The sequence below is a fragment of the Epinephelus fuscoguttatus genome, linkage group LG22 (assembly GCF_011397635.1).
Source record: "Epinephelus fuscoguttatus linkage group LG22, E.fuscoguttatus.final_Chr_v1".
NCBI lineage: Eukaryota > Metazoa > Chordata > Actinopteri > Perciformes > Serranidae > Epinephelus > Epinephelus fuscoguttatus.
In genome coordinates, this window is record NC_064773.1 from 2,449,032 (window position 1) to 2,467,870 (window position 18,839).

General features: G+C 40.3%; 1 protein-coding gene across 2 annotated transcripts; it reads right to left on the reverse strand.

The window, feature by feature from the left end:
* Window positions 1-554: 554 nt before the first annotated feature.
* Window positions 555-18,330, reverse strand: LOC125883245 (ras-related protein Rap-1b). Of its 2 annotated transcripts, none has more exons than XM_049567497.1 (8): window positions 18,189-18,330; window positions 12,158-12,227; window positions 11,184-11,252; window positions 8,181-8,237; window positions 7,811-7,951; window positions 4,412-4,555; window positions 3,464-3,556; window positions 555-3,267 (listed from the first exon to the last, which is right to left on the reverse strand). In XM_049567497.1, the coding sequence occupies exons 2-7, from the start codon at window positions 12,212-12,214 to the stop codon at window positions 3,470-3,472; spliced, it is 555 nt and encodes a 184-aa protein (XP_049423454.1). In that variant the 5' UTR covers window positions 12,215-12,227; window positions 18,189-18,330; the 3' UTR covers window positions 555-3,267; window positions 3,464-3,469. The 2 variants fall into 2 exon arrangements, with proteins under 2 accessions (XP_049423454.1, XP_049423453.1); XM_049567496.1 differs by having other exon boundaries at window positions 12,158-12,230; window positions 18,189-18,319.
* Window positions 18,331-18,839: the final 509 nt, after the last annotated feature.

The window sequence follows — 18,839 nt, forward strand, 5'->3', positions numbered from 1 at the left end:
CAGCACCTCCTGGAGGTCAGACTGAGTACTGACAGAAACATCAACATGCTACATGACTGAACGTACTGCAGGAGAACCAGAATACTGACAGCAGTACCACACTGTACCGCAGTACTCCCGATAGTACTACACTGTGCACAGCAGTACTCACAGAGGTCACTGGTCCAACATACTGTATCTGTAAGATGACCACTCTCACATTTCAGACAAAGACAGATATTCAAAGGCTTTCTGTGGCTGCTGCTTCACAGGCCACGCCCACTAATGCACAGGGGCGGGGCTTCCGCTTTAAGCCCAACCTCCTCAAAGGAAATACGTCTCAGAGATTTTAGGCCAACCTTCTTCTTTCACTGATGGGAATAAAAATCCAAATCCTCCAAATCCAAATCCTCCAAAATCCAGGTGTCAGTGGCTAACACTTTAGCATGTTAGCTTTAAGCTGCTAACACTCAACCTGGAGAGCTAAAGTTTTAGGGACTGTTCGTTATTTATGAGGAGCGGGGGCACGTCAAATATCTTTTTAAGCACTGGAGAGGGACTTAAGTTTTTCGTTTGGGCTGAGGGGAGGGGCAAACAACTTTAAATAGTTGTGTTCTGTATTTATTTTAAAGAAAACTGCCAAAATAAAACCATTTATCACCGCCAGAAACTGTAAAAACAAAAACTATCAATGGATTTTCACATTTCTGACAGTCCTTGGACATATCACGTGCGACAAACGCTTCTGAAAATAAACAAAAAAACAATCTGAGCTTAAAATAGTGATATTTCATCAAAATCACTTCATTCTTATGAAGCTTCGGGGAGGATCAAAATAAATAAATAAAAACAAATAAACAAAAACGAAGTCACACCCCAGCCACCCCCTCCACTGACAGGTAAAGAACAGTCCCTTAGCATGAAACATGTGACCCAATGGACCAGCTCGAACTTTCTGAGGCCAACGTTGGTCCTCCAGAGCTGAATACTTTAATATATGCCCATCAGTGAAAGGACAGATAATTCAGTGCTCCTCCCGAGATGTGTTAATAACATTAATAAGCAGATAATAATGTGGTTAATAATACAGAAACAACAGCTGCTGGCTGCCCTGCTCAATAATATAACTCAACCCCCCCCCCGGGCCAAAAAGGTCATCACAGAAACTGGCGTGGTTCATAGTTGTTATGCAGCTCACACACACTCACACACACTAACAAACACGCACACACACACACACACACACACACACACACACACACACGAAGAAGGTACTGGACCAGTGTGAGTCTGCTGTCTAAAGGCAACATGTCCGCCCTGAGCAGCAGATCAAGGGTCAGCTCACCGTGCTGCTAAAGTAACAAGTTAGCTCGCAGCTACTGTTGTTTATTTGTTTCTTTGATATTGTGGCGTTGATATTCATCTGTGATGTTTTGAAACTCAACACTGTTTACAAACAGCCTGTTTGGCATTGTAAGCTGTTCCTTATTTACAAGCTAGCTCTCAGCTAGCTGACAAGCTAACTCACAGCAACCATCATCCTATTTGTGAAGATACCATCAGTTTCTTTAGCGTGGGCTAATAATGCTAAAGTGTTGTCGCTCACAATGTTTTGAATGTATTTTACTAGCTGCTGGGCTAACACGGTAGCCCATGGCTAGTGCACAAACAGTGTGTTAGCATAGTTAGCATTTCCTCTTAACAATTTCATTTGCAACTGAGACTAGGAGCTAGCCCTTGGCCAACAGCTACCATCAACTTCTTTGGGGATATCCTAATAATGCTAACACCGCACACGCAGCCTAATTTGTTTACAATGTTTAAAATGTAGGCTAACAAATAGCCCAATGCCATTAGTACACAAAAGGAGTGTTAGCATAGTAAGCATTCCTTCCTAACAATACCAAAGCATTTCATTTGCTACTAGGACTAGGACTAGGAACTAGCCATGGCCTAAAGCTACCATCAATCTGAGAATATGCTATTAATGCTAACACCCCACAGTCAGCACTGTAGAGGTGTTGTTGCTGACAATGCTAAGAAAGTCTTTAACTAGCTGCTTGGCTAACAAAGTAGCCCAAAGCTATGAATACATAAACATGTGTTAGCAAAGTTAGCATTCCCTCCCGAAAACGTCACAGCATTTCTTTTGCTCACACGGCTAGGAGCTAGCCCTTAGCTAACAGCTACCATCAAAATATTTGGGGGCAAAGCTAACACCACACAAGTAGCATAATTTGTTCACAATATTTCTAATGCATTTTACAAGCTGCTAGGCTAACAAGCTAGCCCAAAGCTACAAGTAGCATACACAAAAAGTGTGTTAGCATAGTTAGCATTCCCTCCTAACAATGCCAAAGCATTTCATCTACAACAGGGACTAAGAACTAGCCGGTGGCCAAGAGCTAACATCAGTTTCTTTGGGGATATACTGGTAATGCTAACACCACAGAAAGCTCACTGTACTTTGAATGCATTGCACACAGCTACAGTATGTGTCCACATTAACCGTCTCTAAGAACATGCTAATAAGGCTGTCACCATACAAATAGCGAATTTGGGTAGTAAGTTTGCCAATTCACTCCCGTAGCTGTCAGCTAACTTAAGTTAGCTCAAAGTTAGGAACATGGTGAGCTGACCTGCGTGACCTGCTGCACTCCCTAACCCCCCGCCCCGAACCCAAAAATCAAAAAAACAAAAACATTAAATGACTTTTATATCTTTTCACACAGAATCATAATAATAACCACCGTAATAATAATCACTATAATGATCCACAGGTTAAACCAGAGCCACACACACACAGAGTCAGCCCTGTTAGCCGTGACATCACTGCGGCAACAACATGGCTGACAGTAAAGTGGTCAAATTGCGTGTGAATGACTCGGGGCTGCTGGAAAATAAGTAAAAGATAAAGAAAGGAAAGAAACATTTAAAAGTAAAAGCAAGAAGCCACTCCCCAGCACAAAATGGCCTAGCAGAGAGCATGATGGGAACCGTAGTTTGGACAGCCCCCATTCCTGCAACAGCAGAATCCTTATCTTCATCATCATCATCATCATCATCATCATCATCGCCGCCGCTGCAGTCTTTTGATGTTTGGTTTTAATGTTTCCAAGGCAACAGTCTCTGAGACTGTATGGTGAGGGAATGGGAGATGTGGTTGTCACGGGAACAGAGGTCAGAGGTGGCTGATGTTGATGATGACATGGCTGTGTTAAAGGGGCGTGGCCAGCTGGAAGATGTCCTGTGATTGGTTGGTTGGTTGTCGGTCAGGTAAGGAGAAAACTGGAAAGAGAGAAGAGAAGAATTCTCAAGAATACTGCCGACATACGTTGTGTTTCTAGACTTTGGTGTGTAGACGAGCAGGATGAGAAATAATCTCATAAGGAATCTTGTCGCAGTCTGTCGATACTGACCAGATCAGGCTTTAGTCTCCTTCGTAAGTCTTTTCAGGGTCTTCTGGATGTCTATAAAGACTTACCTGTCATTAGAGAAGTTGACAGTTGGACTTTTTGCGAGTTTTCCCTTGAACTGGACTCTTCCTGTTAATCTGTCGCACAAGGTCATAGAAGATCTGCACACACAAACACACACCACATCAGTATTTTGGGCTGAATATCGAAAGTTAAAGAAAAAAAACTTTTTCCGACCACATTTTCATTGGTCAGACGGTGCGTTGTGTTAATTCCATTAGGCTGTGTGTCCTCCAAAGTATTTTTTTTCCCGGCTGAAAATGCCACATTGGAGGCTCAGCGTTTTTTCAGCTGAGACACTTTGGTTGCGTCTGGTTGCTATGATAGAGAATATTTGCAAAAGTAAAAATGTCAGCACAAGATAAGAGTTCTTGCTCAGGATGAAAGGAAGGCTGAAGCACATAGGAGAGAGGACGGACTCGCTGGTCTACGTGGTCATTGGTATTAATTTCGCCTCCATTGTTGTTGAAATGACTGTTGATCTTTGTATTACTTGTCCCGCCCCTTCTTCACTGTGATTGGACCACTGGGTAAAAAGTGACAGTGACAAACGACTGAGTGACTCACCAAAACGTGGACATATTTCAACTCTCGATGACCAGAAAAAACACCAAATGTGCAGCGCCTCATCATACAGCTGGCATGTGGAGCACTGTGTACACGCTGTTGAGCACACTCAGTGCACTGTGGCCGATTTAAGCTAATCTAGAGATAACGTCCGAACTTTTTTCCCCATTGATCAATCAAATAGTTGAAGAGTAAGTAGGATTTCAGTCGACCAAGATTTTCCTGAGTTGGTTACAGACCTGTTTGATATACTGACACACAAACCTGAGACAACACAACCGAAACCCAAAGTGAACATAATTTGGCTCCTGGGTTGGGTGTCGGTTCGTAAGAACAACTGAATGTAAAGACCTCTAATGTATATGTACATAAAGTGTGTGTGTGGTCACCTCATTGACGTTGATCTTGCTCTTGGCCGAAGTCTCAAGGAAGGCGCAGGAGTTCCACTGGCGGGCAAGGCCGATGCCTGACTCTTTGGCCACCACACGCTCCACCTCCAGGTCACACTTATTTCCAACCAGGATCATGGGAACCTGCAACGTCACATTGAGTTTTCATATTTATATTCACAATCCGAATTGACGAATTCAGAAACTGAGAAAACGCTTGAAGTCATAGGGGTCCATGTTTAACAAGAGCAAAACGAATCAAACTAGAATTACCGCAAACTAGTCTCACTAATTCAGCATCTGACCAAATGTCTCCCCCTCTGTTCCCGAGTTATGACTCAGAAACAAATTTCCTTAAGGTGTTCTTGAGATATCACATTCATGAGAATGAGACAGACGCAAGGTCACAGTGATGTTGACCTTTGACCACCAAAATTCAATCAGTTAACTTTTAAGCCCAAATGAACGCTTGTGCCAAATTTGAAGAAACTCCCTTCAGGTGTTCTTGAGATATTACGTTCTTAAGAATGAGCCAGACAAGATGACAGTGACCTTGACCTTTGACCACCAAAAGCTTATCAGTTAATTGTTGACTCCAAGTGGACATTGGTGCACATTTTGAAGGAATTCCCTTGAGGCGTTCTTGAGATACAGATATTGTGTTAAGAAGCATGGGACAGATGGATGAACAACCCCTACACATAATGCCTCCGGCCACATCTCTCACCAGCGAACAGGCATAAACATCGTCAACAGAGTCTCAGACAACTTTGAGAGAATTTTCTCAGTTTTTGAATTCTTACTTTACCATGAAGGCATGTGTGAAAAGTGTTCCTCATGAATTTCATGTAACACACGTGGTGAGTAACTGAAAGACAAATGATCGTTTTGTGGGTGATGTCTTCCTTGAAGTTTGCGTCTTTAATGTGTTGAGAATACAATACAGTCAGCGATTAAATATTGACCTTTCAAATTAAGAGCACTGCAGCGAGGTGATTCCATAATGTGTAAATGTGGAGCTGTGGTCACTTCCACGTACAACACATGTGGCTCCACTTCAATTTTGATTCAGTGCTCAATGGTGAGGTTTCAAAGAAAAATGCAGTACCAAGATTTGTCCAGCAGATGTCACCATTTACACCGTACAGATCCCTCTGACTCAATCAAGAAAAGCTTCATCTCCACCATCACTACTTAAACTCTAGTGCTGAAACAACTGGTCAACAATCAAACAAACATCAACACCTCATCCATTTATCATTTAAGTCATTGATGAAGCAAAAGTGCCAAAACATTGTTTGGTTGCATCTCGTCTAATGTGAGATCTTAATTTAAACATCAGTGGATTGTTGGTTGGACAAAACAAGCAGTTCATGGATCTTATCTTCAGCTCGAGGACATTTTAATGGACGTGTTTTACCTTTTTTTAATTTGTTTTCATTTTATAGACAGTAATTTAAATGACGAATCAAAGAATTGAGCAAAAATAATTGTACCAGATCTTTAGCTTTACAGCACGAGAATTACAGCCGGACGTTACAAGTTTGATGGGATTAGAAAACGCTGCAGTGCAGCATCTTAAAAGCACTGCAAAACACATAATGTACATCATCTACAGTGAGTGTGAAGTGCTGCGCTGAAGACTATCGGTGTCACTTAACTTGATTCATCACTCAGAGCCGTCTCCTCCTGCTCCCTGTCTGACGTTATGAAACAACAGAGAGCAGCACAAAGGTAAATCTACACTAAGCTGCCAGTTTATTAGGAACACCTAGCTAATACTAACACAGTCTAATACAACAGCCCTGTTTTAGAGAGATGTTGATTTTACTGTATCATCTTTGTAGATGTAATTTGTGAGCTGTGGTGAAACCAGGACTTCCAGGTTCTGTTACAGAAGTAAGAAAACCTCATTCAAGAGACTTTCTCAGCTGTGTGTCGTGTGGCTGCTTCATATGTTTGGATAAAGATGTCAACGTTATTTGATATTCCTGTGTTTGAGTGGCCTTTAACGAACACCATTTCCCACAAGCCCTTCACCTGCAGCAGCTACATTACACACACGTCTGCAATAACAGCAGGACAAAGACGACCGTGGACGTTTTTGGACATCAGAGATACAAAGTTGTAAATATTAAAAGAAGACAACGCTGGTGAGGTTTCTGGATATAAACTCACGATGATGCTAACAACTCTGCTGAAGAGCTTGTCGTTTTTCGCAGTTTAAGTAAAATCGCAAAAGTTTTCACTTTCACTTCTGCAGCTGACCTGATTTGTTTGTTATGAAAAAATAAAAAATAAAAACCTCCAGCAACATGCCTCATATTTCAAAAAGTGCACTTAAAATAAACTTCATTTCCCACAAGCCAAGGAGCTTATTTAATAGTCTGGCTTATCCCAAAATCTGACAGATTATTCAATAACATCGACTTTACCTCATAATTTTTAATTATTTAATCACTTGAACTTATGTCTTATTTTTAATCTCCTAATTTTGATTAAACTCTTTATTTTCACTTACTTATTTTGACTTAACCCAAAATTTGACTAATTATTTAATAACAGACATTATTTCATATTTTCTTTTCTATTTATTATTTTTAATAATCATCTATTTTTAATCTCCTCATTTTAATGTATCTCCACATTTTTACGTTGTATTCAATAATTTTTACTTAGCACAAAATTAATTATTTCATTATTTTATTCCTTATTTTTGTCACCTAATTTTTGCTTATTTCCATATTTTTATTTTTATTTCTCAAACTTTTGGCTTAAATTTCTTAATTTTGACTCTTTATCTCACAAATTTATCATATCTCTTAAAAGAAATGCTGAATGAGAGACTGTGTTGAGTAATAGAAGCCAGAGTCCTGCAGCAGGTCGGGTATCTACAGGAAACCCTCAAAAAGCTGTGTCACGGTAAAAATATTCATGTACATATAAAGTCAAGGGCACGGGTAAAAATGAACTCCACACCGGCAGGCAGCGGGTGAGAACAAAAATAAATGTTTTTTATTTTTCAGAATAAAACCCAGTAAAAAGCTGTGCAGTATCTGTGTAATATTCTGACAGTTGCTTTTATTTTGAAAGTCAGTGACACAAGTGTAACCTTTGACCCCGTGGTCACATTGGTCACCGACGTGGAGGACTTCAGCCATGAAACTTTGCAGCCCGAGGATGAGGTGGCAGCCTACATGGAGTTTAAACCCAGCTTAATGTGAGGGACGGGAGCCTGGGTGGGTTTGATCATGGGTGCGGGTTTCCAAACATTGACCTGTGCAGGACTCTGACAGAAGCTTGTGGAACAGAGGCTCAACAGGAAATGACATCATGACCTCAGCTCTCTATGTTGCCAGGTGTTTCTAGTGTGTTTAAGTGTGTGTGAGTGCGTCTTACATCCTCGGTGTCCTTCACTCTGAGGATCTGCTCTCGGAGGTCCTGAAGGTCATTGAAGGTCGACTGAGCCGTGATGGAGTAAACCAGAGCAAAGCCCTGACCGTTCTTCATGTACAGGTCTCTCATCGCCGTGAACTGCTCCTGCACACACACACACACACACACACACACACACACACACAGGTCGTCAGGGACACGGACTAATACGCTATATGGCCAAAAGTATGTGGACAGTCCTGTAGAATTTAGTGTCCTTTCATGTCTGTTCTTCCTGGTTTTATAAAGGGAGGTGCAGATCAGGAAGCAAGTCACAAACTGTCCAAGGGTACAGACAGACAGACAGACAGACAGACAGAGAGACAGATCTTACTGTTCCTGCTGTATCCAGGATCTCCAACATACACTGCTGTCCATCGACCTCGACTTGCTGCAAACAGACAGAGACGTAGAGACAGTGAGTCCTCAGTTCTTCAACAAAACTACTCCACAAAGTTCCACCTCACTAAAACATCTCAACAACAGCGACCGGATGGACTGAGGTGAGATGTGGTTCATCACTCGTGTTCCTCTCCGTCTGGCTTTTCATCGTCATCATCAGGTCGACGTGTTAATGTGTCCAGTACTTTGGTTTATGACCAAACACCTGCAGAAGTTATGAAGTTATTCAGCTGGACTCTGTGATTACTGATGATTAGCTAACGTACCAGGATGTTCAACTGTACGCTGTCGGACTTTGCAGTACGTAAGCAGGCACGCCTCTCTGTCTGTTCTGACCCACAATATAAATTTAAACTACAGCAGACTTTATTATGTTTGTTTGTTTATGCGGCCCTGATGTTTGCGCATCAGTTTACAGACGCTGAGATGAGATGTGGTTTCTGTCGTGACGGATGTTTGTTGGGTGAGACCCATCGACAGCGTTAAAACACATTTCATTTCCACCTGTGGTCTCAGACGGGTGGAGTGAGGCGCGCTGATAGTGCTGCAGTGATGAGCCTGCCCTGAACAGGACGGGTGGAGTCAAGCGAGTGAGACTGAAGGAACAGGAAGTGTTCACACTGGACGTGCTGAGGAGACACATGAACGCCCTGCTCCTCTGCAGCTATATTCTTGTTTCATATCAAAGTTATTCATGACTTAAAAACATGTCGGTCAAAAAAATGAGACAAGAAGTTTTAGAGAAATAAACAAAGTGATCATCAGTGAAAATTATTGACTTATAATCTATTATTCCTGATTTATTTTCTCCTGCGTTTGACGTATTATTTTCAATTTTTACTTCCTGTATCGCCATATTTTAATTCATTATCTCATAATTTACTTTTTATCTCATAACTGTAACTTATCTCCTATTTTTTAGTTATTATTTAATATTTATTATTTATTTTCACATAATTTTGACTTATTATCTTTAATTTTTAATTCCAGTTTTACCATATTTTAATTTATTATCTCATAATTTTGACTTTTTATGTCATAATTGTAACTTAACTCCTAATTTTGATTTATTATTTAATATTCATGATTTATTTTCTCCTTTTGGGTTTTTATTTAATATTTTTTGACTTACTTTTACATATTTTTGATTTATTATCTTTAATTTTTAATTCCTGTTTTACCATGTTTTTAATTTATTGTCTAATAATTCTGACTTTTAATCTCATTATTGTAACTTATCTCCTCATTTTGATTTATCATTTAATATTCATGATTTATTTTCTCCTAATTTTGATTTTCTGTCTTCACTTTGTACTTCCTGTAAAACCTTATTTTAATTTATTATCTCATAATTATCTCCTCATTTTGACTTATTTAATATTAATTACTTTTTATCTCATAACTGTAACTTATCTCCTATTTTTTTTAGTTATTATTAATATATATTACTTATTTTCTCATAATTTTGACTTATTGTCTTCAATTTTTAATTCCAGTTTTACCATATTTTTATTAACTATCTCATAATTGTAACTTATCTCCTCATTTTGATGTATTATTTAATATTCATGATTTATTATCTCCTAATTTTGAGTCTTTATCTTCAGTTTTTATTTCCCATATCACCTTTTGTCACGTACTGTCTTGTAATTTTTACTTTCTTATCTTATCATTGGAACTTATCTCCTCATTTTGACTTATTTAATATTATTTTCTCCTACTTTTGACGTATAATTTATTATTCATAATTTATTTTCTCCCATTTTTGACTTATCTTCAATTTTTACATCCCATATCATCTCATTTTAATTTATTGTCTAATAATTTTGACTTTTTTATGTCATAATTGTAACTTAATTTAATTTATTATTTAATATTCATGATTTATTTTCTCCTTTTGAGTTTTTATTTAATATTTTTTGACTTACTTTTACATATTTTTGATTTATAATCTTTAATTTTTAATTCCTGTTTTACCATGTTTTTAATTTATTGTCTAATAATATTGACTTTTTATCTTATTATTATAACTTATCTCCCAATTTTGATTTATTATTTAATATTTATGACTTATTTTCTCCTAATTTAGATTTTTTTTTATCTGCAATTTTTACTTCCCGTATCACCTTATTTTAATTTATTATCTCATGATGTAAACTATCTCATTTTGTCTTATTATCTTCAATTTCTACTTCCTGTATCATCATATTTTAATTAACTATGTCATAGTTTTTATTTTTTATCTCCTCATTTTAAGTTATTTAATATTTATGACTTACTTTCACATAATTTTGACTTATCTATTTTTTTATTCCTGTTTTACCATATTTTAATTTATGATCTCATAACTTTGCCTTTTATCTCATAATTCTAACTTATCTCCTAATTTTGATTTATTGTCTTCAATTTTTGTTTCCCATATCACCTGTTTTCACGTACTGTCTCGTAATTTTTACTTTCTTATCTTATCATTGGAACTTATCTCCTGACTTATTATATTTGATTTTTACTTCCTGTATCACGTTATTTTAACTTCCTTTCTCATAGGTTTTACCTTTCAACTCAATATTTTGACTCAACAAATCTAAGTTCTGACAAACAATCATCATGATTAATTTTTCTATTCTTTTATCTATTTTTCTCTCTCTTTCATATTTTCCTGTTTCTCGACTTTTCTTGATTTTTCTTCTTCTCTTCATTTACATTTTGCTTTTTCTTATCCTGATCATTTTCCTTCTTTTCTTTCTCCTCTCTTGTTTTGATCTTCTCATCTTTCTGCTTCTTTGTCTTCTTCCTCTTTTCTGTGGCGTTACGTTGTGGGATGGTTAGCAGCTAACATTCAGACAACCCTCGCTCCGTCCCACAGTGGATATGAACCGTCTCACACCACTCACACAGACCGACAGCAGAGACAGACAGGCTGAAGCCGTCTTACCTTCCTGTAGGAATCCTCTATCGTCGGGTCGTATTTCTCCACAAAGATTCCCTGAACAAACTGGACAGTCTGGAGACAGGGAGACAGGCAGAGAGACAGACAGGCAGTGAGATAAAGAGAAGTAGGGCAGTGGTGTTAATGGAGCTCTGTTCTGTTCTCCATTGGAAGTCATTAGAATGGAATTAATGTGACACACTGACACATCTCCATTATATCATCTGGAGTAAAGCACTTCATTGTAGTGACACTGTGTGTGTGTGTGTGTGTGTGTGTGTGTGTGTGTGTGTGTGTGAGATGGAAACACTGAGGATGATTCACAGAAAAACACAGTGACATCAGTCTTAATCCGTTTTCATCTGCAGAACTTTGTGTGAAAACATTTCAAATGTTGCAACAAATGCAAATGAAACTCGATGCATTTTCATCATCATCATCATCATCATCATCATCATCATCAGGTGAGTTTGGGTTTGAAGCCTCACACACAGTTATACACCTCTTAAAGCGCGGTGTTACTCTCTGTGTGACAGGACTGTGGCAAAGAGCTCAAGGCGTCGACTTTGCCTCCAAATTCCTCAGATCCCAGTCTGATCGAGCATCTGTAGATGTGCTGGTGCCTCTCCTCACAACACACAGGACTCAGAGGATCTGCCACTGGTGCCCTGGTGCCAGACGCCACAGGGCACCCTACTCCACACAGTCGATGCCACGACAGGTCAAAGCCAAGTCCGCCCCAAGGGGATCAGGCGTACCTCTGTGGTACTGGAACGTCCCTCAGGTTCTTGAGGCCGGGTCGACGCCTTGAGGTCTCTGTCACGTTTTTATGGCGAGACATGGTGCACTGTCCTGCTGCCATGGCTGTGAGGGGGTGAACTTGGTGTGTGACGGTGTTTGTGTGGGCGGAGCAACATCCACTGTCGCAACGTTGACAGTTCTGCTTTAGTAGAAACAGCGAAGTGTGTTTAATGACTCACCAGAGCTGACTTGCCGACTCCTCCTGATCCTAAAACAACCAGTTTGTATTCACGCATCCTGACTGTCTGTCTGCTGGGCGAGAGGAACACACACACACACACACACACACACACATACAGACAGAGAGAGAGAGAGAGAGAGAGGTTACATTTCCCAGCAGCCAATCACAGAGCAGCATTACGACAACACACCTGGAGCTGTAAAACCATCAATTACACACACACACACGCACACACACACACACACACACAGATGGAGACTTCCTCCCTTCTCTCTGGGAGGTCACGATTACCCAGCATGCATCTGGGCACCTTCATGAAAACAGAGAGAGGTCACATGATCACCCACAGCTGGTAGTGATGTCACAACTGTGGAATCCTTCCTGGTTACTGTTACTATGCACCCTCATATATGTGTTTGTGTGTGTGTGTGTGTGTGTGTGTGTTTGCATACCAGTCATGCCTCATTGTGTGTTTGTCGTTGCAGCAACAAGAAGCAACATGACACACACACACACACACACACACACACAGTCAGAGCTTCTTGAATCTGTTAATAAGGGTCTGCTGAGGTTACCATGGTGATGAGATAAGTGTGTGTGTGTGTGTGTGTGTGTGTGTGTGTGTGTGTGTGTGTGGTGAAGCAGGTGGTGTCAGGACCAAACATTAACAGCTCTCTCCCTCTAACAGCCATTTTTCCAGTGTGTTATTTTACCCAGAATTCCCTGTTTCATCTTGCCCGGCTCCAGCCCTTTGAATCCGCCTACTCCACCAAGTCGACTGATTCGTGTGTCATCACGACATCAAACGGCGGCGTCTCGGTTACAATAAAAAAAAAAAACGATCCCATGAGCGCCATGGGTGGGACTAGTGTCGTTGTCATGCATGAAGCGACTGGGTGGAGTGTTATCTGTTCGGGTGTCAGTGAACGCATCAGCAGAGGTGGATTTTTAGTGCCTGGAGGTGTGAACGCCGCCCGCCTCACTCCGTCTCCTTTCTGTTTGATGCAACAAGTCCAGGCGAGTTCAGGGAATCGCAGGAAGTCACAAACTGAGGCAGCAGGCGAGGCCGGTGAAGAGAAGGTAAATTATGACTCCCAAACCTGAGTCTGGATTTTCCCCTCACGTTTCAACATGACACACAGTCAGAGTAAAAACATGGAATGAAGACATTTAAATCTGCATCAGGTGATGTTTGTGATCACACCCACACATCATCGCCTTATTAAACTGTTACTGCTGATGTGTTAGCAAACAGTTTGATGATTCATCTTTGTGTTTGTGTCACATGATGAATGTTGGTCCAGTATTCTCTCTCTGTGTTTGGTCTCCACCACCTCCTGAGTCTCAGACTGCTGTCAGCCCTAGAGTGGTCTCCTCTGGTCTGAATCAGGGACTCATGTTGTTCCAAAGTTGTATAATTGCCTAGAGTTGGTTGGTGTTCTCACGGCAGCATTTACAAGAGGACCAGATCAAATGCCTTGTGTGAGAAAGCTGCTCTTGATTGGTCAGAATTTCCATGTGGGAAAAATCCAGGAAGTAAAGCAAACGTTGAAGAAGAGTACACTTGCAAGATAAATGTGACACTTTCTAATGTCACAATGGAGGGACAACTACGCAGGTTGATTTTAGCGCTGCTCATCGTGGACTATATTGCTGTCATTGTTCATTTTAGTCAAAGCATACAGTTTGAAAACGAGGCAAACGCGGCTCCAACTAGAAAACAATGTTTTGATGCATTGGATGTGCTGAATGTGCATATTAAGGCAGTACAGGAGGAGGTGCACATTAATAATCCTCCAGGACTGTAACATGCTCATGTTTAACCCAAACAATGTGTCATGTGACTGCAGTTGCTTCACATCCAGGTCAGAACACCTTCTCACCACAAACCAACCGCACCAGAGTTCCTTTGGAACCGGACTGAGACCACCTCTTCAAACTGCTGATAAAATCTTTGTGGTTTTCACACTGTGAGCAACATATTACAACAAACAGGATACTCAGAAGTTTCAGATGAATCCAACAAACAACAGTTCAGATATCAGATCATTAAAATGACACCTCGAGGTCACTGAAGACTAATGGATAAACTGTTTTATAACCGTCAAACGTCTCAGCAAGTAACACCTGGATAATAAGCAAATAACATACATGCAGAACATGATTAGTCAAGAGTTGTAGTGGAAAATAAATCTGCAGCTACTCTGATCATCAGTTTATAAAAATGCCAAAATATTCTCTGGTTCCAGCTTCTTAGATGTGAAGATGTGCTGGTTTTGCTCATCATATTTGACGGGAAACTGACTTTTTGTCACTGACAGGCTCAGATTGTTATGCTAAGTGTCTGACAACATTATGAAAGGATCCCTACAGAGATAGAGCTTTGTGTTAGAGAGTAAGATCCACAAACAGCCCTGAAATCACCGTCACCAAACCCACCAGACGCCATTTAAATAAACAGTCATGTTAGTGTGTATAGAGGCAGCACGTTGTCACATCTGACTGGTGAGTTAACGGTTAATTTAAACCAAACCAGAGCTGGTGATTGTTGGAACAATGGAAAGATGAACCAAGATGGTTTCTGTGCATTTGATTTTGTTTCTGTCGAGTGTGTTTAATGATGACAAAATGACTGTTTATTTAAATGGAGTCTGGTGGGTTTGGTGATGGTGATTTCAGAGCTGTTTCTGGTTCAACTAATGCCCAAAATAACAGCTGTTTATATTACTGTTTTCATTCATCAGCTGTCCAACTGGTCGATCACTTTGTCTAAAATGCCATAAAATAGTGATAAATGTCCATCACATTTCTTTCTACTATCTGATTTTGTTTGTCCAACAGTCTGAAACCAGAAATATGCAGTTTACCATCACAGAGGACAAATAGAAACACAAAACATTCACATTTCAGACACTAGAACCAGAGATTTTGGGAACAAAATGGACATAACTTATAACTGATTCATTTTCTGTCTACTGTTAATATCATACAACACCAGAAGTGATGGCTTAAAAGGATTCTTCAAACAACCATGCGTTCTAGATCCTTCAGACTACAATGGCCTCTAGATCCTTTAGACCACCATGGGTTCTAGATCCTTCAGACCACCATGGGTTCTAGACCCTTCAGACCACCATGGGTTCTAGACCCTTCAGACCACCATGCGTTCTAGATCCTTCAGACTACAATGGCCTCTAGATCCTTTAGACCACCATGGGTTCTAGATCCTTCAGACCACCATGGGTTCTAGACCCTTCAGACCACCATGGGTTCTAGACCCTTCAGACTACAATGGCCTCTAGATCCTTCAGACCACCATGGGTTCTAGACCCTTCAGACCACCATGGGTTCTAGATCCTTCAGACCACCATGGGTTCTAGATCCTTTAGACCACCATGGGTTCTAGATCCCTCAGACCACCATGGGTTCTAGATCCTTCAGACCACCATGGGTTCTAGATCCTTCAGACTACAATGGCCTCTAGATCCTTCAGACCACCATGGGTTCTGGACCCCTCAGACTACAATGGCCTCTAGATCCTTCAGACCACCATGGGTTCTAGATCCTTCAGACCACCATGGGTTATATATCCTTCAGACCACCATGGGTTCTAGATCCTTCAGACCACCGTGGGTTATATATCCTTCAGACCACCATGGGTTCTAGATCCTTCAGACCACCATGGGTTCTAGACCCTTCAGACTACAATGGCCTCTAGATCCTTCAGACCACCATGGGTTATATATCCTTTAGACCACCATGGGTTCTAGACCCTTCAGACTACAATGGATTCTAGATCCCTCAGACAACCATGCATTTTAGATCCTGCAGACCACCATGGGTTATATATCCTTCAGACCACCATGGGTTCTAGATCCTTCAGACTACAATGGATTCTAGATCCCTCAGACAACCATGTGTTCTAGATCCTTCAGACCACCATGGGTTCTAGATCTGAACATTTAAAGCTCTACTGATGTAGAATTTACCGCAGAGCTGAGATACTGCCTCTGACTGTACCAATGTTCCTGTTATTTTGTCCACACCTGCAACATCACCTAAATCTCAACCATGTGGTTATAGGGCTGATATTGATGAGCTATTAGACAAGGTAACTTAACACTGACACATATGAATGAAGTGAGACTGTATGTTCTACATCCAAACGTCAATGATGTAAGATAACAATCTGAAGCGAAACCTTTCTGCTGCACAAATTTCTGCTTTTATTTAAGACTCTGACGCCTCTAGAAATCATTGAAATTAAAAATGCTGCCACAAAAATCTTTCTTACATAACAACCAGTGATGAAGGGTATTCTTCTGAGAGCTTTTTATCATCAAAATGTTTTTATTAAGGCTGCGACCGGTGATTATTGTCGTTATAAATTCATCTGCCGATTGAGGCCCCTTTGAGTCCAAGGTAACGTCTAATCATTTACAACAACAAATTCTCACATTTAAGAAGCTGAACCCAGAGATTTTTTGGTAATTTTGCTTCAAAAACAACTAAAAGTTCAATTGACAATCACAAAAGTTGCCAATTAATAACAGACACAGCTTCGTTTAAAGGAGTCAGAAGCTAAAAAGGCTGGGAACCATTTTTTCAGATGATCATTGGTGCATTCAGGGAAAATTTACACAAAGAAAATCAATAATTCGTGTGTTAGAACACTTTCAACAAATGCAAAAAAATATGTCTCCAAAAACTATTTCGCGAATGTAAAACAGATCTGCTAATACACAAATAAAAAAAATCTGTGAATACACTAAATTAATTTACAAATTATTGAAAAACATTTGCGAATATTCTCCCAACATTTACAATTTTACACTTGCAGATTTGCTTTTTCGCAAATTATTTTTGAAATTTATTTGTGTATTTGCATTTCTGTTTTCTGTTTGAAATATTTCTGTGTATTTACAAATCTTTTTTTGTATTTGTGTAAGTTTTGTATTTACAGATGACACATGTACACACAGGTTGTTCCAGTGATGTTGACACAAATCTATCTCTGTACAATCAAACAGGTTTTCTGTGCTCACATCTTTTTAGACTTCAAACAACCAAGAGATTCAATACAAAGAGGAGTCATGTTTCCTTCTGTTAAACGATCAAGAACAGTCTCACCTCACAGTATCAATATTATATTGATCGATCACCAGCCTCAGATCTATCTCACACCATATTTGTATATTTTTGGTGCACTGAGTGTGTAGTTCTGCTTTTTCCAACAGGCCCCGAATGCAGCATGATGTTAATCTACTAAAGTAAAGTTGGTGGAGGAGAAAGATGGACACACACACACACACACACACACACAGATCCCTGAGTCAACGAGAACTAGGTGGGGCCTGTCAATACTTAAGTGTGTGTGTGTGTGTGTGTGTGTGTGTGTGTGTGTGTGTGTGTGTGTTTGCTGCTGACAGTACAACAGCAGAGGAATAAAACCAAGCCTTGTCTCTACACTACAGTCAGACAGACAGGTAGACAGACATGCAGGCAGACAGACATGTTCCTCCAAACTCCTCAGCTCCGCAGTCTGCAGTAAGTTACTTCCTCTCTTATTTCTCCAGCAGAGCAGCGGGAGTTCCGCAAGCTCTGTGGCCGCCTCAGAACGCTCCCCCCCGGGCCACCTCTGGCGGCAGGCCCCGCTGCCTGCCGGAGGAGCCGGAGACAAGCTGGCACGCGCAGATCTTACAGGGCGTGAAGACGGACAGACAAACAGCCGCCATGTTGTTCCTTCGCCCGTCTGTCTGTCTGTCTGTCTGTCCTTAATATCAACAGTTTTATCGTTAACGGGAGCTCCTGTCTGTCTGCCTCTCTGTCCGTCCGTCTGTCCGCCGGTCGCTTCCGCAAACCCAGCCCAGCTCGGCTCGGCACCGGCCTGTCCCCCCCCTCCACCACCGGCACCACCCCACCGCCCCTGTCCCGGTCCGGCCCGGAACAGGCCCGTGTACATGATGGAGGGAAGAAAGAGGAGAAAAAGGAGGAAAAGAGAGAAACGAGAGAAAGGAAGCGGTACTCACAGTCATCCACCCGTCCGCTCCGCCGCTCTCTCTCACTCTCACCTCCACTCTCTGTCTATGTCGCTCGACCAGAGCCGCTCCCTCCTGCCGCCGCTGCGCGCTGACGTCAAGTTCGACGCCGTGAACGCCAACGCTTCCGGTCACCTCTTTCAAAATAAAAGAACATAAATAAAGCTGCAAAACATTTTTAACATTAAGATAAGATAAGATATACTTTACTGATCCCCCAGAGGGGAAATTCAAATATCACAGCAGCACAAGACAAAAACAAAAAAACATTAAATAGAATAAAAATTATTATTGGCGTTATTATTAAAAAATAAAAATTAAATATTATAATAGATAAATAAAAAAATAAATAAAATTGCTACATCAAGATGAATAAAGTGACTAAAATGCAATGCTCATAACGACAAAATGAGTCAATAATAATAAAAGTGATAAAATTATTATTATTATTATTATTATTATTAACAACAAATCAGTTATTTGACAGGCAGATTTTTTCCCCAAACTTTATTGAATATATTGAGCACATGGAGGGTGTGTATGTGCATTCCAGATTTTCATTAGAAAAGATGGAGAAAATATATTTCATAATATTAAAAATAAAAAACAAATAAAATGTAAGGAAAAGAACAAAACATAATT

What these genes read in the sequence shown, in the direction of transcription:
- LOC125883245 (XM_049567497.1), bottom strand. Translation starts at nt 12,214, where the DNA reads ATGCGTGAATACAAACTGGTTGTTTTAGGATCAGGAGGAGTCGGCAAG. An exon ending in GAGTGAAGGACACCGAGGAT is followed by an intron (nt 4,556 to 7,810) that starts GTAAGACGCACT and finishes GTGACGTTGCAG; the next exon opens with GTTCCCATGATCCTGGTTGG. An exon ending in GCAAGATCAACGTCAATGAG is followed by an intron (nt 3,557 to 4,411) that starts GTGACCACACAC and finishes TTGTGTGTGCAG; the next exon opens with ATCTTCTATGACCTTGTGCG.